This window comes from Muscardinus avellanarius (genome assembly GCF_963383645.1).
Source record: "Muscardinus avellanarius genome assembly, chromosome: 4".
Taxonomy (NCBI): Eukaryota; Metazoa; Chordata; class Mammalia; order Rodentia; family Gliridae; genus Muscardinus; species Muscardinus avellanarius.
In genome coordinates, this window is record NC_137789.1 from 70,058,469 (window position 1) to 70,080,180 (window position 21,712).

Consider the following 21,712-nt stretch of genomic DNA (forward strand, 5'->3'; position numbering starts at 1 on the left):
CAAAACTACAAATCGAGTCCAAAATTCCTTCCTCAGCCACAACTTCTATTTTCAACCTCCTACTCTATATAACCCTCATCAGAAACTTAAGAGTTATCCTTGATTCCCACATAACCACATATTTGGTCAATAAATGCCACTACTTTTTATGTGTCTTAAATATGTCATAATATTACCACCCCTTCTCAGATCAGTGTGTCAAGGCCTTTGTTCAGGTGCTAAAAACTTCACATCTGATCTTCTGCAAAAGCATCTTAATTTGTCTCCATGTTTATAATCTGTATTGCCTGACAAATCAATATCCAAGATAAAAGTAGCCTTGCCATCTTCTACTTCATCTGCAATGAATTCCCATGCATATTCTATTGCAGGCCAACTTGAACAAAACTCTCACAGGCTGGGATTCAGTACAATGTATTCCTGAAACATATCTCTGCCTATTCTGGTATTAGTATGTTTGAAATCCATGGAACTACGGAATAAAATCAAGGGCTTTACCCTCCCTGCATATGTTCTCTATCCCTCTGGTGCCTTAGCACAAAACATCATCAGGCCACACCAAATCATAGAGGATTCTCCGTGGCTTAACCTGTCCTCTATGGAGGTGATTCTGTGCATGCTGGAAACCCTCCTCCCTCCTTCTATTTATGGCAAATTCCTACTGATTGTTCATGCATCAACTCTTTTAAATAACTTTCCTCATTCTTTTAATTGCAACTAGATCCAAAATATAAAGGATTTCATGAGCTTAACCATAGGCAGTTAGAAGATAGATTTTCTAAGAAAGAACCTTCTTGAGCCTGACAAAAACTCTTTGCTAAATTATTTTCTCAGGAAAATTAAACTTTAGATCACCAAATACTATCAGTTACAACTGCTGCAACAGACTAATATAGACATTACCTATATTGCAGATTTAAAATATTTAACCTAACCAAATATGATGATTTAAAAAATTTCATTCAGTCCCCCAATCCAAAATAATTGAAAAAACTTAACAAAAACAAAACAAAATCGTATACATGAATGAAGGAGCTTATGATGCTGTCCACTGAAGGAGGCCTTTGGAGTTTGCTTGCAATTTTGTTCTGAAGAGCAGGAACTACAGGAGAAGGCTGTCGCAAGCGCTGAAAAATTAAGATACATATATGTGCATATATATGTATATACATGCATATATTTATATATACATATAAGCTATATATACTATAATTACATAAGTCCATTTAAGACATGCAAATTTAATGCTTATAATAAAATAACTTTACTAGTTATAAAATTAATTTTAAGGTTAAATGTAATTATGATAAAAATAAATGAATGTAGTTATTCTAATTAAAATGTTTTAACTTTCAGATAAGGATTAAAAAAGACAACAAACTTAAATAAAGCAACAGTACTTTCCAAATATTAAAAATATATAACCAAAGTGAAAAATATATTAATAATAAAAGAAAAATAGGCTAATACAAAAAAAAATCTAAAATCTAGATCTCCCACCACTAAGACCATCATGGGTCAAGGCATTTTCCAGATCATGGTTCTATGTTTCCACAGGAAATAAAATGAGATTTCAGTATATAGTGTATTAAAGCTAACAACACCCTATTTCACATTGTCATACACATCCCAACAAAATACAAAAATAATTATCTAGGTTTAAAAAAAGAGAAAAACCAGAGTGCTTGTGTGGACATTAATGTCTTCATTTTACATAGCAGAAAAATCATAAACTGATTTCATTGCTGATTTTGATAAAACTAGAAATATTTATGATTTTTTAAAAATATAAACCTTTTAGCCGGGCGTGGTGGCGCACTCTTGTAATCCCCGCGCTTCGGAGGCGGAGACAGGAGGATCGCACTGGTTCGAAGCCAGCCGCGCTGGCTTAAGAGACCTTGTTTCCAAAAATAAAAAAGTATAAAATAGTTCTGGGAGTTCAGCCTAGAGGTAGAAGGGCTTCCAGGAACCCCAGTACAGGTTCGAAGCCAGCCTCAGCTACTTAGTGAGGCTCTCAGAAACTTAGTGTGACCCTGTCTCCAAAAAATATATAAAATAAGTCTGGGAGTATAGCCCGGAGGTAGAAAGCAACTGGGTTCTATCCCCAGTACCACACACAAAAAAAAGAAATTAAATTAACATCTAATTAAATGATGTTAAGAAAACACTAACACAATCATATATATTGGTTATAATAGATATGAATGGATTTCAATATCCCTGATTAAATGATAACTATCAGGATAAAAATTTTCAGAGAACTAAATATACATGCAAGCTAACTAAAAAACAAACTAGCATGACACAAAAACCAAAGCACAGACAAAAAAAAATTATGTATCAGGCATACATAAATGAAATTTGGCAGACAGTGATGTTAATTTAGATGTATGACTACAATGAAACAATAAAAATTTTTTAAGAAGGGACATATAACAAGAAAAAATAGGACAGATAAAGACAGGAAAGATATCCATCATCTTAAAGTTTTGGAAGAAAGACACTTCCAGTAATTCAATGGCATTCTTTTTTAATTTTTATTTTTTTCATTACTGGGGATAAAAGCAAGGAGCATTCTACCTCTAAGCTATACCCACAGTCCTATTTTTTATTCTTTATTTTGAAACAGAGTCTCACTGAATTGCAAAAGGCATGACTAAGTAGCTGAGGCTGTCTGAAACCTCCTTCTCAGCCTTCCAAATGCTGGAATTACAAGCATGGACCACCAAGCCCAGCTCAATGGCATTCTTAAGTAGAATTCTCTATCACTGTTTTTTATGTTGACACCAAAACTAATACTAAATTTTTTAAATAAAAAAATTGATATAATAGATAAAGTAAGTAATAAGCTATTATTAGTTATTATTAATGATTACAAATCCTTTAATATAATTTACTTATTATTATTGTTTTTATTATTATTATTTTGTGTGCCACTAGACATGGATCCCAGGGGCATTTTACCTCCAAGCTATACCTCATCCCTAGCTATGAATTTTTATTTTTAAAGAGGGAATTGCTAGGTTGATGAAACTCTCACTACTTACTAAGGTTTTTCTCAAACCTGCGATCCTCCTGCCTCAGCCTTCTGAGTACTGGAATTACAAGCATACAATATCACACCTGGCCACATACAGTAAATATTGCTCAAATTTTCCCATTCCTATGCATATGTGAATTTTTAATTTCTACATTATTAGGATAGTTAATAAATCTATTTATTTTTAAAACTCCATTAAACAATATAAAGAAGATTTAAAACTACAGTACTTCACAAACTACAACAGTTATGAAATTATATATTCCTTACAAATAGCACATTTTTAAGCAAAGGAAATAGGCAGAAATATAATTGTGGGAAATAACTCTTATTTTTAAATAATGAATTTTATAATGAAATATCTCTATTTTCTGCTCAAATTTGCTGTAAACTTAAAGCTTCTCTTAAAAAGTAAAGGTTAAGCCAGGCATGGCGGTGCACACTTGTAATCTGAGTACTTGGGAGGCTGAGACAGGATGATCACAGTTCGCAGCCAGCCTCAGCTACTTAGTGAGGCTAAGACAGGAGGATGGCACAGGTTTGAAGCCAGCCTCAGCTACTTAGACTCTCAGCAACTCAGTGAGACCCTGTTTCAATATAAAGAATAAAAAATAGGGAAGAGGCCGGGCGTGGTGGCGCATGCTTGTAATCCCCGCGCTTGGGAGGCAGAGACAGGAGGATCACGCTGGTTCGGAGTCAGCCTCACTGGCTTAAGAGACCCCGTTTCCAAATTAAAATATAAAATAGGTCTGGGAGTGTAGCCCGAAGGTAGAAGGACTTCCAGAAACCCCAGTACTACCAAAAAATAAAAATAAAAAAAAATAGGGAAGAGGGAGGTGAAGATGGCAACCAAGTAAAGCAGCTTCTATGAGTACTGCTGACACTCAATCTCCATAGGGTCAAAAATAACGCCTTACATACCCAGAAAATACTATCAGTAGAGAAATAAAAGCTACAAATACAAGGGACAGAGAAAAAGAAGACTAGAACAGCCAGACAGCATAAAAGAAACTGCTTTGCCACCGTGGCTGCTGCTGCTGCGTCAACACCATCTTGCCTCACAAAACCAGACTCCAGGGAGGAAAAGAAAAGGAGCTGAAGCGACCAGTTGCAGTCCAGTCGGATATAATTCAGCAGTTTTTTTCAGCATAAAGACCAGCTAAAATTTTGAGTGGCCAAGCCCATCAGCCTCTCCAGGGATTCAGAATGGAGCTCAATACCAGAGGGAAGATACGCCAGCCTAACGGCCAAGGGCATGGCATTAACACCAAATTGCCAGCAGCAGCGACGAGTTCATGATGCCCATGAGAGCTCCAACCCAGCGCACACTACAATCAGAAGTAAAAGTTTGGCCCCTACAGGAAAAATCCCAGCATAGCACCCTCAGGCACTCAACCAGCTTTGATAAACTCCCTGGGTCTGAGATCTAGCAGTTCAACGCAGTGCAGGAGTAGGAATGACAGAAATTACTACACCCTAGTCTTAGTTCCCTGAAGGAAAGTGACCCACATGGTACCCTCAGAGTCTGGCGCAGCTACGACTAACTCCCTGGATCTGAGACGTAGCAATACAACTCAAAGGAGGGGTGGAGGCAGCAGAGATTACCACACCCCCCAGAGATCCAGAGCACAATAAGTGAAGTCATGATGAACCAGAGAAGAAACCAGAGAACGTGGGAGTGGGATCTGCTATTGATCATATGAGAAGCTCAGACAGACACAGGCTTAGATCAGTGGAAAGTGTGGGGAGAGTCTTACATTTGACTCTAAAAACAATGTGTAAGATCGCTGGGAACCCCACAGACATCCCAATTGTAGTGAACAAGGAGAAGTCAGACTAGCCCAGCCCTAGCTGTGTAGAACTGAAACTCCTACATTGAGTTTGGTCTCAGAGGCATACACTACCAATAGAGGCAGGTAGACACCTATACTCCAAATCTGTGGAACATGTGGAAGATTACCTTCACTCAATATTGAATCTAATCCCATTTATATTGACCATCTGCATAGACTGAGAAGAATCAGAGAACCAGACTCACAGAGGGAAAGGTGCCGGTAGCACTCGGTATCTTCACATAGACTACTGAAAATATTTGTAGAGTAGCATAAATTTGTTGTTGAAATTGTTTGGATTTTTGCGTTCTTTTTTGTGTGTATGTATAGCTGATTGTGTTTTTTTTCTTTTTTTGGAGGTGCTTTCTGGGTTATTTGTGGTTTTTTGTTTGGTTAGTTTTGCTTTTATGATTTTTGTTTTGCTTTGTTTTTGTTGTTTTTAACCCTCATACAAAATCCTCTCCCAAGCTTCTTCCCTTATACGAATCTACTCTCTCCTCTATCCCTCTTCTATCTTTACTCTTCTTTTTATCGCTCCCTAGTCCTGTATTGAATCCAGTTCATATCACTATACCAGAAACTCTACATTGGTTGCTAGAATTAATAAACTTAACCAAGGAGGTAAAAGATCTCTACAAAGATAATTATAAAACATCAAAAAAAAAATTAAATTGAAGATCTTAGGAGATGGAAAGATCTTCCATGTTCATGGATAGGCAGAATAAATATAATTAAAATGGCCATCCTTCCAAAAGTGATCTACAGATTCAATGCAACGCCTATTAAACTACCAAGATCACTTCTCACAGACATAGAAAAATCAGTCCTTAAATTCATTTGAACAAGAAAAAGCCCAGAATAGCCAAAGTAGTTCTTAGCAACAAAAACCATGCAGGAGGAATCACAATACCTGACTTTAAACTATAGAGTACAAAGCCATTGTAATAAAAAAAAAAGCATGGTACTGGCACAAAAACAGATACATAGACCAATGGAGCAGAATAGAAGACCCAGAAACAAGTCCACACACTTTCAGCCAATTGATTTTTTACAAAGGAGCCAAAAACATACACTGGAAAAAAGACAGCCTATTCAACAAATGGTGTTGGCAAAACTGGTCAACTATATGCAGAAAACTGGAAATTAATCCCACTTTCTCACCCTACACAAGAGTCAATTCAAGATGGATCAAAGACTTGGAAATTAGACCAGAGACTTTCAGGCTCCTTGAAGAGGGCATAGGTCCAACACTGCAACACATAGGCACAGATAAACGCTTTCTCAAGAAGACTCCAAAGGCACAACAAACTAAAAGGCAAATCAATACATGGGATTCCATGAAACTGAAGAGGTTCTGTTCAGCAAAGATAACTGTCAAGAACCTCAATCGAGAACCAACAGAATGGGAAAAGATTTTTGCCACCTACCCCTCCGATAAAGGAATAATATCTAGAATATACAGAGAACTCAAGAAACTCAACACTAAGAAAACAAATCATCCAATCAAAAAATGGGTAAGCGAACTAAATAGACACTTCATGAAAGAAGAAATTCAAATGGCCAATAAATAAATGTATGAAAAAATGCTCAACATCACTGGCAATCAGAGAGATACAAATCAAAACTACCCTGAGATTTCACCTAACTCCAACTAGAATGGCAATGGCAATCATTCAAAACACAAACAACAAATGCCAGCAAGGATGTGAAGAAGTGGGAACTCTAAAACATTATTGGTGGAATTGCAAATTAGTGCAACCACTTTGGAAAACAATATAGAGGATCCTAAGAAGAATGGGAACAATCTACCATTCAATCCAGCAATACCACTTCTGAGTATCTAGATACCCAAAAGACAGGAAACCAAACTATCAAACTAATGCATGTGTATCTATGTTCATAGCTGCACAATTCACCATAGCCAAACTATGGAAGCAGCCAAGATGTCCATCAACAGATGAATGGATTACAAAACTGTGGGATATGTACACAATGGACTTTTACTCAGCAAAAAAAAAAACCACAATTGCAGCATTTGCAGGTAAATAGATGGATCTTGAAGATATTATGCTAAGCGAGATTAGTCAGTTGAAAAAAGGAATCAGATGCTTTCCCTAATATGTGAAAGCTAAGGTGAAAGGGGTCATAGGAGGAACTCCGGGTGAAAAAGGAGATCCTATAGAGGAGCAAATAAAGGCAACCTAACTGTGGGGATGGGGTGGGCAGGGAGAGAAACTCTTTGAAATGCATAATGTACTTATTCATATCATAGTCAACCACTAAGCCAAGCATGAGAGGGAGGAACGGGGAGGAGATGGGGTGGAGACTGGGTGGAGGCTGGCTGGGTGGTGTGTGCATTTATGTCTACACAAGTTTTTTGCTTCATTATGATGTATAAATACGATGCATCAATAAAAAATTTAAACAAAAAGAACAAAGAAATTCAGAAAAAAAAAATAGGGCTACAGGTATAGCTCCAGTAGACACCTGGAAAAAAAAAGAGCTAGGGGTATAACTTGGAGCTGGAATGCCCCTAGATTCAATCCCCTGTACTGAAAATAATTAATTAATTAATTCTAATTTAGAAGTTAATGATTACTTAATTTTAATTTAAAAATTAATGAGATATTTAAATAATACTTGAAAGGTTGAACATTAGATGATTTTAATTTAAAAATAATGAAATTATATATAATTACTTTAAAAGGTTGAACAATATTTATCCTAAGAATGACAACTATTGCCTAACACTCCAAACCATCTTTCAACAATATTCTAGCTATAAATAATTTTCATTTCTATCACCATGAAGCCCTGGGATGAGAAGCCACACAGCATAGTTGAACCCTTCCCAAATGGCTCATATTTATATAAAGTAAGGTACATTTGACAACATAGCCAAACCACATCCTAAATATATCACAAGTTTAAGTGAGCTGGGCGTGGTAGTGCACACTTATAATCCCCGCACTTGGAAGGTTAAGACAAGAGGATCCCGCAGGTTTAAAGCCAGCCTCACTGGCTTAAGAGACCCTGTTTCCATATAAAAAAAATTTTTAAAGTATAAAATTAGGTCTGGGAGTGTAGCCCAGAGGTAAAAGTGTTTCCAGGAACCCTAGTACCACCAAAAAAAAAAAAGTTTAAGTGAATCTTTTTTGTGAATCCTGTCTTAAATAATGTGTGCATAAATTTAAATTTCTGAAAAAAACTTTTTATATTAAATGGGGTGTGTGTGTGTGGTACTGAGGGTGGAACCCAGGGTCTTTTCTATCTCTGGGATATACTCCAGACCTATTTTATACTTTATTTGGAAACAGGGTCTCACTAAGTTGCTTAGAGCCTCACTAAGTAGCTGAGGCTGGCTTCAAACCTGTGCGATCCTCCTGTCCCAGCTTCCTAAGTGCTAGGATTACAAGGGTACGCCACCATGCCCGGCCTAAGACAGGGTTTTTTAAAGTATGGTTGGTCTCCAGGCCAACTGTATCAGAACCCCTATGAAAAAGAGCTGTAAAATGCATATCCTAGAACACTCCCTCAAGTACCTTGCAGGTGGGAACCCAGAAATGTACATTACTAGCAAGCTCCCAAAGATACCTATGCACACAAATTTTTTAGTATAACTAAGAAATATAAATAAGGATGTGAACTACAGCCTCATCATAGCCAATTACCTTTCTAAAGAAACAGACCAATGACTGATAACTGATTCAAATGCACCAAGCCCTGAACATCCAACCCTCTGTCTTGGAAACATGAATTTTTTTTTTTTTTTTTTTTTTTTTTTTTTTTTTTTTTTTTTTTTGGTGGTACTGGAGTTCCTGGAAGCCCTTCTATCTCCGGGCTACACTCCCAGACCTATTTTTACATTTTTATTTGGAAACGGGGTCTCCTAAGCTGGCTTCGAACCTGCGCGATCCTCCTGTCTCTGCCTCCCAAGCGCGGGGATTACAAGCGTGCGCCACCACACCCGGCTTGGAAACATGAATTTTAAAACCAGCCTATGGCAAATCACCAGTTTCCTTTTGAATTTCCAGTCTATTGTGAAAAATGGTGTAATACAGAGTAAGAATGAATTACTACATAAATAAAAAGTTGCAGGCATACTAAATTAAAGCCCAATGTTTTTATTAGTACAACTAGATAGTCATAAAGTTACCTTAATGAAATGCTATAAAGGTTTCCAAACTCTCTCAATTTCGGTATTTAGCCTTGTCATGAACTGAAACAGCGCACAGGGTGCTGGTCAATAAACTACACTATTGGGTTACATCACTGAAAACCATGAGAATGAGACTGAGAATGCAGAAAGAGCAAAGGAAAACTTAGTGTTAGCATCTTACATGAAAAGTTCAATGCGTAGTACCCAGTCTCAATAGGAAGACAAAGCCGGGCAACACAAGTACCTCCTTCCTCTTTCTTCCTTTCCTAACAATTCTACAACTCTCATGGTGAACATGGGTTAATATATGAGTCTGACTGACATTTTTGCCTAATACATACCTTTGTTTCTTCTCCAATTATATTTTCTCTTTCATAGTAATGCTGGAGCTGTAAATTGTGTTTTTCTTCCTCTTCTTTCTTCTTTCTTTCTGCTTCTTTTCGTCTTTCTTCAGCTAACCGGATGAGCTCTTCATTTTTTAGCCTTTGCTTTAAAATTAAGAGAAAAATATGTACATTATATATTAATTCTGGACTACATTTAAAAAGTTGCTACCTTTTTTATTTGCCTGAAATAAAGGTAAAATTGAAGATGTGGATAATATAGTACTCTTTGAAAAAAAGAAATTGTACATGTCTGTAATCCCAGTACTTGGGAGGCTGAGACAAAAGGATTGTGTGAGCTTCAGCAACTTAGCAAGGCTCTCAACAATCTAGGGAAATACCTGTTTCAAAATAAAAGTTTATAAAAACCGATGGGGTTATAGGTCAGAGGCATACCAACCTTGAGTTCAATCCCTAGTACTAGTAAATAAATAAGTTGTCTGAGCAAGGCATGGTAGCACACACATGTAATTCCTGTATTTGGTAGGTTGAAACAAGAGGATCACAGGTTTATAGCCAGCTTCAGTAATTTGTTAGGCTTTACAAAACTGAGTGAAAACCCATTTCAAAATAAAAAATAGAACAGGGCTAGGGTATAGCTGGGAGGTAGGATGCCCTGTGTTCCATTCCCAGTACCACAAGAAATAAATAGTCTGCTTAATGAAATATTCTACATCTTTTTTAACAACTTCAGTCAGGTTATAACTTCCCCCAAACTTTTTATTTTGAGACAAGGTCTTGCTAAGTTGCTGAGGTTGACTTTGAATTTGTGATCCTCCTGCCTCAACCTCCCAATAACTGGGATCTGTGATTACAAGTATGTGCCATTACATCTTGTAGACTATATTTTCTGGCTTAAAAAATTTTTTTCTTAAGTTAGCTTTTCACCTCAATAAAATGTCCAGAGAATGAAAACTAATCTGGCATTTCCTAAATGAACTTTAAGACTATTCTCCCTTATAAGTATCAAACATCTTTCCAAGTCAAAATAAAGATTTCACTTTTAGCTAAATAATACAGTAGAGTAGAAAAAATAATGCACCTCCTCCTCCTTCTCCCTTTTCTTTTCCTGTTCTTCTTCATACTCTTGCTGAATTCTTGCTCTCTGTTCTGCAAGCCGCTTTTCTTCTTTTTCTTCTGCAATTCTCAGTCTCTCTCGCTCTGCTTCTTCTCTTTGTTTCTTTTCCTCAATCTAAAGAATTAGTTATTATTTTGTAAAACTTGAAAAATTACAGATTCACTTTTTCCTGGTATTCTACATTTGTAGCCTTTTGTTTAAAAATTCCTAAAAAGTTCCTAAATTTTTCAGTTTCCTATAATTTATTAGCAAGGCTACATAATGTACTCTTAAAACTTTTAAGTTAAATTACAGTTCCACTATATATTTAGACTATGTGGCCTTAAGAAACTTTCTTCTCCTCAGTTTTCTCATCTGATAAGTTGTTGATCTCTACATATCAAAGGACTATTCAAAGAATTACATGAAACAATTTCTGTAAGAAACATACAAATCCCTTCCCTTGTATATAGAGGGTACTCAGTAAATATTCATAATTATATAATTCTACAAAGTTCTTGGACATAAATAGTATTGTCAAACAACAATGAAATAATATTTTAGTATTCAATCACTTTTTAAACAATAATCACTTCCCTTAAATGTTCTTTTCTCCTTTCAACTAGCAGGATAATGAAGAAAGAACTAAAACTATTATGAGTGGAAGTGCAGCTCAGTGGTAGAGTACATGCTTAGCATGCATGCAGTCCTGGGTTCAAGTTCTAGCACCAAAAAAGAAAGAGCTAAATCTATTAAGGTGTAAGAGGATTAGGATACAAGGATTCATAATTAAGTTTCATCTTGGGTGCTACCTGGAACCTGCAGTTTTGAGTACTCTGAGGGTAATATTCTAAGGTTGTTTAAGCTCTAAAGGGCAGAAAACCCTTAAAAGACAGTCCACAAGTTCCAAGAATGAGGCAGAGAAAATGGTAGCATGGGTACTAGGGATTCATGACTCTGGTTTAAGGTTACCATTAGATTGGTAACCTTTAGGTGGATTATGGTTATTCATATTTTTTTTACTATTCATATTTCTTCTAGCTTCAAAGCATGCTCTATGTAGTACTCTCAAAATTCACTGAGAAATGAACTTTGTCTCACATGTGCCATGATTTTACATATTAGGACTTTAGCATTTTTCATAACACTATTAAGTATGTATAAGCCTAGTATTTAGTGCTTAGCAGTGTGCAGGCAATCATTTATTTAAGTATAAACACTTATGATCCAACAAAACTTCACATTCAACACTCAGTTTCCCCTTCTTTCCTTTCATGGGGAAAAAAATCACACTCATATGATCACTTCCCCATCAAAATCAAATAATACCAGTTTTAAACCATTAAAGGATCATATACCTAATAAATCCAAAGCTAAACGCCAGCAGGAATACTAAACAATTCAACAGAAAGAGAAAAGCTAACTTCTAGGCCATGGTCTTCAAACTGTACACTAAAAGTGCTATATGTTCAAGAGGTGCTACAAATATTTTATTAAATTTTAATCGATTTAAGTATTTAAATTTCTTTTTAAAGCTAAAACTAAAAACAACAAACACAAGTGTTAAAAAATTTTAAAATCATGAAGTTTTCCGATGTGTAAATATGATCTAACTGTATTATTTCTGCAGATTATGAGCTAAACCTTTCCTTATCATCTTTATGTAAAATCTAAATATTTTAAAGCACTTATTTAACACTTAAATTTTGGAACTAGGCATGGTGGCACACAAGAAGGCTGAGACAGGAGGATCACAGTTTTGTAACGAGCCTCAACAACTTAGCAAGGCCCTCCACAACTTTATTTTATAAAAAATAAAATAGGGCTGGTGCTGTAGCTAAGAAATAGACAAACCCCAGTACCACCAAAAAAAAAAGAAAAAAATTAATACTTATGGATACTTTTTATTTGACAATATATTAACAGTAATAAAAACCATTTAGCTATTTTACATTTAACTCAAATTCTGTTAGACTTTGTTTGGGGGTGAAAAAAAAATTTTTTTTTTTGGGGGGGTGGTACTGGGATCCTGGAAACCCTTTTACCTCTGGGCTACACTCCCAGACCTATTTTATACTTTTTCTTATTTTTGGAAACTGGGTTTCTTAAGCCAGCGCGGCTGGCTTCGAACCTGCGCGATTCTCCTCTCTCTGCCTCCCAAGCGCAGCGATTACAAGCGTGCCCCACCACGCCCAGCTATAAATGAAATATTTTAAGAGGCCTCTAAATGAAAAATCTGGAAACCACCACTTGAGAGCAATCCATTAACAGGTACACTGGACATTCACAGGGAGGAAGAACTGAAAGCCAAAACTAATATGATCAAAGCTTTCCCGATTACTGGTAGTTTTTTCAGAATAAATGATTTCCTGCAAATCCCTATAAACATAAATGTGGTATATACACATGATACTTGAACTCAAGAGACTTTGCTTTAAACATTGGCCACACAGACTGATAACTCTGCCACCATAGATAAGCCTAGTCTCGGTTTTAGTTGTATGTCCTAAAACACAAATAATGATTCCTTCCCCCAGATAATTTTGAAGTTTAATGAGATATGATGTGTAAACATATTTTATAAATAAAAAGCTATACAACTGGCAGATATCTGGGAGGGAAGCCTAAGTTTTATCTTAGACCATAAATGACTTGCAAAGTAAAGTGGAGCAACTTAAGTTTTAATTTGCTGTCATCAGGACCTGTATATTATATTCTATGTATATAATATATAGAGAGAATATATACATATATAGAATATAGAGCATATATAAGTATATGCTATATATAATACATATATATACATATACATCCATACATCCATACATACACACACACACACACACACACACACACACACACACACACACATATATATATATATAAGCAATATATCACTGGGTTCTTTTACTTCAAGAGGTGATTCTATACCCTCAGCCTGCTACTACCTGATTTGAGTGGCCAGTACTCTTGGGACCTCTGATACTATTCTCTCACATTCAAAATCCTTTCTGTTGAGTGTGTGTGTGTGTGTGTGTGTGTGTGTGTGTGTATGGTACTGGGGGTAGAACCCAGAGGCTTTCTACCATGGAGCTATACTTACTCCCAGACCTATTTTATATTTTATTTGGAAATAGGGTCTCACTAAGTTGCCGAGAGCCTAGGTAGCTGAGGCTGGCTTCAAACCTGTGTAATCCTCCTATCTCAGCCTCCCAAGCACGGGAATTACAAGTATGCGCCACCATGCCCGGCTTTTCTGTTATTTTCTAGAAATGCCCTTCCATCAACGCCAGGCGTGGTGGCACAGGCTTGTAATCCTTGGGAGGCAGAGACAGGAGGATCACGCTGGTTTGGAGCCAGTCTTGGTGGCTTAAGAGACCCTGTTTCCAAATAAAAACTATTTAAAAATGGGTCTGGGAGTGTAGCCCGGAGGTAGAAGGGCTTCCAGGAACCCCAGTACCAAAAAAAAAAAAAAAAAGAAATGCCCTTCCATCCATTTACTGTCACTGCTCTAGTAAAATAATCCTACTTCTAGTCTTTCCAATCCTCCATCAATACATCCTAAATAGTAAGGCCAGATCAAGAATCCTTGAAGACAACATTTGATACGGCACTGCTATATTTAAGAGTCTAAAATAATTAGGATTGGAAAGAAGGTAACATGTTTGAGTGTAACCTATTTAAAAGGAATCTGTTTAAGAGATTGGGATTAGATTGAATAGCCTTAAACATTAGGCTAAAGGGTCTAGAAATTTTCTTTAGAGAAAGAAAAGCTACTAGCAGGTTTTGAGTTTAAAAAAAAAATAGCTGTGGCCAGGCATGGTAGTTTGTACATGCCTGTAATCCAAGCTACTGGGATGGCTAAGGCAGGAAGATCACAGGTTTAAGTCCAGACTGGGCAATACAGCAAGACTCTATCTCAAAACAAACTGAAAAGGGATAGGAATATTGTTCTGTGGTAGAGCTCTTGTCTAGCATGTACAAGGTCCTGGCTTTAATCCATAAATACCACAAAAATTAAAAACCTTAAAAATAAATAAAATAGCTCTGAAAAGTCATATAAATGGAAGACTAACCAGACCATAGGGTTAATCTGATATAAGAGTAGGTGTGGGGAGAGTGCTATAATGAAAGAAGAAACTTGTGAGTCTCTGTGGACAAGTATCTCCTTCATCTAGGGCTCTATTCTTTTTTCTTTTCCCTTTGGTGGTACTGGGGGTAGAACCCAGGGGCTTTCTACCTCCAGGCTATACTCCCAGACCTATTTTATATTTTATTTGGAAACAGGGTCTCACTAAGTTGCTGAGAGCCTCACTAAGTAGCTGAGGCTGGCTTCAAACCTGTGCAATCCTCCCGTCTTAGCCTCCCAAGCGCGGGGATTACAGGCATGCGACACCACACTGGCCTTATTTTATACTTTTATTTTATTTTTTATTTTTTTATACTTTTTATTTGGAAACAGGGTCTCTTAGGGCAACAACTGTTCTTAGCGACTTCCTGCTACAAGGGGGCATCCTGGGGCATCAGCTCTTCCAAGGTTCAGAGATAAGAAGGACCAAAGCTTCATAAAACCATCTGTTTACTAATCAACAAACCCAGGAGACATCACTGGAGCAAGTCTGACACTCCTACTGAAAGGAGGCTCTTCAAAGGACATGCAAATACCCTATGTAAATTCTGAGCTGCTTCCCAGAATCCCAAACTCCAACCAACAGAGGACATGCAGACATATATAAACCCCTAGTGCAGTCACCAGGACGGTTTTACCTACTCTGGGAACCCCTCCCCTTTGGGGAGCTTTTCTCTTGCGCAGGTCACATTAGCCTTGGGAGAAGGTGGAGTGCAACTGACGGCACGTGGCCCGGGCTACACTCGGGTAGTGACCTGAAGGCCTCCACTGGACATCAAGGCCAACCAGGGTCCCTAGGGGTGACCTACACTTCCTTTCTGGCAGATCGCGTGGACTCTGGGAGAAAGCAGCTTGCAACTGGAGGGATTCGGCTTGGGCTACCCTCAAGTATTGTTGTGAGGGCATCTGCTGGACTCCAGAGTTCCGATAGCCCCTTAAGGGGTGTTCGGCCACTTTTCTCTATTCCCTGCTGCTTCCAATAAACCTTTTACTCCCCTAAAATATATATATATATATATATATATATATATATATATATATATATTGAATGCTTAATGTAGTACAATGGGAAGTTTGAACATTTCTTCTATTTCAAATTCTATTTACCTATATAGAAAATAGGGTATATAATTGCAAAATGTGATTTTCTTACATCTGATTTATATTTATTTACAATCTGTACTAACTGTCAAGATATCAAATCACTAGGGGGAAAAACTTAATTTTCTACTAATCCATAAACATATAGAAAGATTTATTCTATTTCCAATGGGTGAATATTTCAGTGTATTTGAGAAATCTAAGCATTCTTCATTTTAACAATTAAAGATCTAATAAAGTTTAGAAAAGTTAATTCAACTACTATACCCAAGATATCGCTTTTCCTTTTTTCAGATATAACTGAAATTACAGCATAATTTTAGTACTACCTACATCTGATATAAATTAGGTAAGATTTTAGGTAACAGCATGGCATTTTAGAATTCAATCTGTGGATAAAAATCCTGCAAGTTTACTTTATTAGAATTCTTATAAAACTCTGAAACTATGATCAAATAAGGCTTTCACCTGAAAACGAAGAAAATTCTTGTATAATTCTTGCTGTTTAATCTGAAGATCAGTTGGAGGCTCACTGAATATATTTCCCCGAGCAAAAGGAGAGCTTTGTGCTTGCATGTGACCTTTAAAAAGACATTTTGCAAAAACACACCATTAGAAAATATAAAAGTTATAGAATGAAGAGCTTGCTAATAAACCCATATTTTGAAAAACTGTCCTAGAGAAGTCCAGATATTAAAATCCAAAGAAGCAAGCTGAGATTAGAAGCTAAACAGCAAATGAAAAGTAGCAAGAGAAAAAAAATGGTAAGACTAAAATTTTTTTAGTAGTTGAAAATCATATGAAATTTATAATAGTTACAAGGTACTAGAGGAATATAAAAACTAATAGTCTAAATAACTCTCATCATAGCAAAGGTAGAATTTATAAAGACAAAAAATTACATCTTTAAATTCCTGTGTATATGAATACTCTTCAGAAGTTATTAATTACATATAAAATGTATTCCACAGACATTATTTAAAACTTTCTAAAATTGTTTTTAAAAATAGCTAATTCAAAAATTATTCCATAATTTAAATATTGAAAAGTTGGCTATAAAAATATTTTTAAAAAATTAAAATGAATCTTAGTCATCTTAATGGTTTTTATTTTTTAAAGTATTAAATTAGCTGGGCGTGGTGGCGCACGTTTGTAATCCCCACACTTGGGAGGCTGAGACAGAAGGATCGCGCAGGTTCGAAGCCAGCCTCAGCTACTTAGTGAGGCTCTCAGCAACTTTACATATTATTTTTGGGTTACTGGCTCATTTTTACTACCATCGATTCGAAGCATGTATTTCTCTAACTTTTGCCATGCTCTGTGGGCAGATTCCTTTGCAGTTTAGCTGTCATTCAGACCGATTATCCTTTTGTATTTAAATGTATTAATACTTATTTGAAGAGATCAGCAGAAAGCAAAATCAAGACTTAAACAGCATAAATGCTTTTTCTCACTAGAAATATTCCTAATAAAACCAAACTAAACATAGACCTTGAAGGTTCAATTTTATGCAGTGATGGAAATGCTGATTAGCAAAACAAAATTGAGTGATCCCTTTCACCTTGATGATTACTCACATTCTAAGACCTTTGGGGCAATTAAGGAAAAAGTATTGAACAAACAAAATAAGTGCTTTTAGAAATAAACTTTAAAATTAAACTTTATATTCTTTATAGAAACATTTTCCTTATATAAAGGAAAAAGTTATCTAGGCATCACAGTTAGCCAAAAAATAAATTTAAGCCACATTATAATGGACTTCAGGAACAGAAGATCATCTAAGAACCATAAATTAAAAAATAATTGTATCGAGCTGGGCGTGGTGGCGCACACTTGTAATCCCAGCATGTGGGAAGCTGAGACCAGAGGATCGCGGTTCGCGGACAGCCTCAGCTACTTAATGAAGCTCTTTGCAACTCAGTGAGACCCAGTTTCAAAATAAAGAATAAAAAATAGGGCAGGAGGTGTAGCTCAGAGGTTGAATGCCCCTGGGTTCCATCCCCAGAACCAAAAAAAAAAAAAAAAAAAAAACGGCCTAGTGAAGATAAAACACTAGAGGATAAAGAATCTTAAGCATCCATTAGAACATTCAATATTCAGGTATGGATATACCTGAGTTCCTAAGGCCTTGAAAAAATCTTAAGTGGCACATATGTATATGTTATGTATGTGTGCCCACACAAATACACACACACAAAACCACATATACAAATATATATAGCACAGAACAAATTAGGTGGCTTTGGATAGATTTTTGCACTTAGAAAGTTTAGGCTAAGACGGGTGTGCTGGCGCATGCTTGTAATCCCAGCATTCAGGAGGCTAAGACCAGAGGCTCACGGTTCGCGGACAGCCTCAGCTCCTTAGTGAGGCTCTCTGCAACTCAGTGAGACCTGGTTTCAATATAAAGAATTAAAAATAGGGCAGGGGTTGTAGCTTGGAGGTCAAATGCCACTGGGTTCCATCCCCAGACCCGCAAAAAAAAAAAAAAAAAAAAAAAAAAGAAAGAAAGGTTAGGCTAATTCTCAGGGAAATTAAGTCTGCTTTAGGGGATGAATTTCTACTCAAAAAGGAAAATTTTACACATTTTATGATTTTTTAAAATAGAGCATCCCTGGCAAGACCACCAGCACAAAACCTGGTGGTAGAATAGAAAAGCTATAGACAACAAATCTTGCTGTGTATATTCAATCATCAGACTTATGCTCTTGGGAAGAAGTCATGGAAACTGTTGACTTTGCATTGTTTTTCCTTGATGAACAGAGCCAGATGCCTAAAAATGCTATTATCTAAAAAAGTAAGTTCTAGGCTGAGATAAAACTACAAACCCTGGGTATGAAAGAAAAGGTAGAGAAGAAATCCAGAGCACTGAGATCTCAAAACAGGTACTAAAAGCAGAAGCAAATGAAGAAGAGAAAAAAAATAATAATCAGAAATAAGCCAAAATTCGATCAGCATGAATATAAAAAAGTGTTTTGATGTTCCTACTGTTCTACACATTGAATTATTACAGAACAAGAGAACAAAATTAATAATTTCCTTAAAATTAAAAGTTATAATTGTTGTGTTCCAAATATCAAAATTGGATGCCAAGGGTAAAAATCTATTGTGTAAAGTAAAAAAATATTTTATCATAATTAGAGATCAAACAATGGAACAGGCTACCCACAAAAAGCAAACAGCCCTTCTCCAGAGGTGTAGAGATTAGCGGCACCATCATGGACTTGTAACTCTAATCCCTACTCCCCTTTAACCTAACTGTAATGCAATACAAAATCACAGAATATAAAAAAATTAAAAGAAAGTCATCATTAGTCATGAATATATTAAATGAATTTCCTAATAAAAAAAAACTCTTCGCTAGTCTACTGTCAAAACTTCTGTAAAGTCAGGGCATGGTAGCTCATGCTTGTAATCCCAGTATTCAGGAGGATCAGAGTGCATGGAAAGCATCAGCTACTTAGTGAGGCCCTCTGCAACTCAGTGAGACCCCGTTTCAAAATAAAGAATAAAAAATAGGGTTGGGGGTATAGCTTGGAGGTAGAATTCCCCTGGGTTGTTCCATCCCCAGTAAAACACACACACACACACACACACACACACACACACACACACACACACATACACACACACACACCTGTGAAAGTACAAAAGCATAATTTTACAATAAATAAATGATTCCTTTTATAGGCACCAAAATATAGTGCAAGATAGTATGTTGTTTAAATTTCCTTTGATTCTTATACATATAATACACTTTCATATGTACTTGATAAACTTTTCCTGGCAAATCAAAACAAAAGATACTGAATAATTTCAACTTTTAAAATGCTATATAATAGTAAATCAACTATATTTTGTTAAGAAAGATGTGTTCAGATATTAGACTTTTTTGTGTGGTGTGCATGTAGAGTACTAGGGATTGAGTCCAGGGGCATTCTACTCTAAGCTATACTCCCCAACCCTTTTTCCCCCCCCCCTGCAGAACTGGGGATGGAACCAAGGGGCATTCTACCTCTGAACACCCCAAGCCCTATACGTTTGTTTGTTTTTTGAAACAGGGTCTAAGTTGCTAAGAGCTTCACTAAGTAGCTGAGGCTGGCTGAGAACTTGCAGTCCTCCTGTCTTAGCTTCCCAAATACTGGGATTACAAGCTGTGCCACCAGGCCCAGATTATTTTTTATTTGAAACAAGATCTCACTAAATTGAGAAGGGCTTTGCTGAAATGCCAAGGATGGCCTCAAACCTGCTCAGATATTAAACTTTTATTTACTCCACTTTTTGTACACTGTGACTTTACAAGAGAGAGTAAGTGATCACTAAAATAAACAAAAAATTTAATTTTCTTATACAATTTATTATTCTACGCCCAAGTCCCTCTCACTAAATCAATCATGGTATAAGAAACAAATTGTATATATGCATAAAGTGTTTAAGAACCGTCCCCCAACTAGCAAAAAAAAAAAATGTTAGCAGCAACTAAAGTGTACACAGTAAGTTACAAAGCTGAGAAGACATAGTATTAAGAAGCAGTCTTTCCCTATTCAACTTTTTCCAAAATAACTAAACATAATATCCTGACTCAAACTAACCAAATTCTCAAAATAGCAACAAGAATTTTGTCAGAAAACAAAAGAGAAATGTTACTGAACAACATTAGAAATGTAAAAAGAAAAAAATAGAATGTGATTAAAAACCTGAGTTTTTATTTGCAGAATCTTCTAGGTTCTCAGCATTTGAAGTGGCTAAATTTTGGTCTAGAGATACAACAGCCCTTTTATCTTCATATGTTCTTGCATCTGGGTTATGGTAGGCATCTATATTTTGTCTGTGCATTCTATTCAAATCAGCTGAGAGGGAAAAATAAGCCATTTATTTCAATAAACATATTTCTATAATTACTGGTAAGCTTAATATATTTCTTAAAATAGGGAATCAGAGAAAAAAACATAAGACAAGGCTGGGAATATATCAATGATATGTTGGTGTCCTGAAAACAGAAATAAAATTATCAAAACTTTTAAGACTTTAAAAAAAAATCACCTATAAAATAAACACAAAATTAGTAGAGAAATTAAGGATACATAGATCTTTGACATTCCATAAAAGCCATGTTATTTCATAAATAAAAATTTATTTAATATAAAACCCCATAACAATTCAAAACAAGTTATAGTGAAATTTAACCAAAATCATAAGCTCTCTTAAAATATTCAAACATAGTGAAATTTTAAAATATAACCAAAAAATTATTTGACAATTCTCCCTCAAATGATAAAACTCAGTTCTTCTTCCCTTCAGTGTGATGCAGTTTGTAACTCATTTCTTAATGACTAGGAAATTACAGAAATTATGGTTTATCACATCTAAAGCTATTCCATAAAAAAGATGTTTCCACCCCTGCTTGATCTATGAATCACTTACTCTGAAGAAAGTAAATTGCCACATATCGACACTGCAGGAACCCTATGTAGAGGTTCATATGACAAGAACTGAGGCCACCTGAACCATGTAAGGGAACTATATAGGAAATAAGTCTCCAGTTCTCATCAGGCCTTCAGCTGCCTGCAGCCCCAGCCACCATCTTGGACTACATCCTCAGGTAAGACCCTGAGACAGAACCAACCAGCAAAACCACCCACAGTCTGATACACAGAACTGCAAGATAATTGTTTACTATTTTTAAACAATAAGTTTGGGGGTAGTTTACTATACAATAGATACCTAAAATACATATAACAAAAGTGTGACCACCCAGAAATGTGTCAAACAACCAATTTGCTTCACATGTTAGGTATAAATAACCCACCAAGCCAGGCATGGTGGCACACACTTGTAATCCCTGCACTTGGGAGGCAGAGACAGGAGGATCACGCTGGTTCGGAGCCAGCCTGTTTAAAAAAAAAAAAAAAAAAAAAAAAAAAAAAAAAAAAAAAAAAAAATATATATATATATATATATATATATATATATATATATATATATATATTAGGTCTGGGAGTGTAGCCCAG

At 36.0% G+C, this 21,712-nt stretch overlaps 1 protein-coding gene across 7 annotated transcripts in view; it reads right to left on the minus strand.

Moving 5' to 3' along the window:
* Nucleotides 1–21,712, minus strand: part of CSPP1 (centrosome and spindle pole associated protein 1) — a gene marked incomplete at both ends in the record, with an annotated part of 131,405 nt that overhangs the window by 27,356 nt on the left and 82,337 nt on the right. For 5 of the 7 annotated variants that reach the window (XM_080693860.1, XM_080693858.1, XM_080693857.1 and 2 more), the window contains 5 exons: nucleotides 1,023–1,127; nucleotides 9,373–9,519; nucleotides 10,457–10,606; nucleotides 16,170–16,282; nucleotides 20,399–20,551. In XM_080693860.1, the coding sequence (XP_080549986.1) occupies nucleotides 1,023–1,127; nucleotides 9,373–9,519; nucleotides 10,457–10,606; nucleotides 16,170–16,282; nucleotides 20,399–20,551 (668 nt within the window). The remainder of the gene's footprint in view (nucleotides 1–1,022; nucleotides 1,128–9,372; nucleotides 9,520–10,456; nucleotides 10,607–16,169; nucleotides 16,283–20,398; nucleotides 20,552–21,712) is intronic. The other 2 variants (XM_080693861.1, XM_080693859.1) reach the window with 1 other exon arrangement.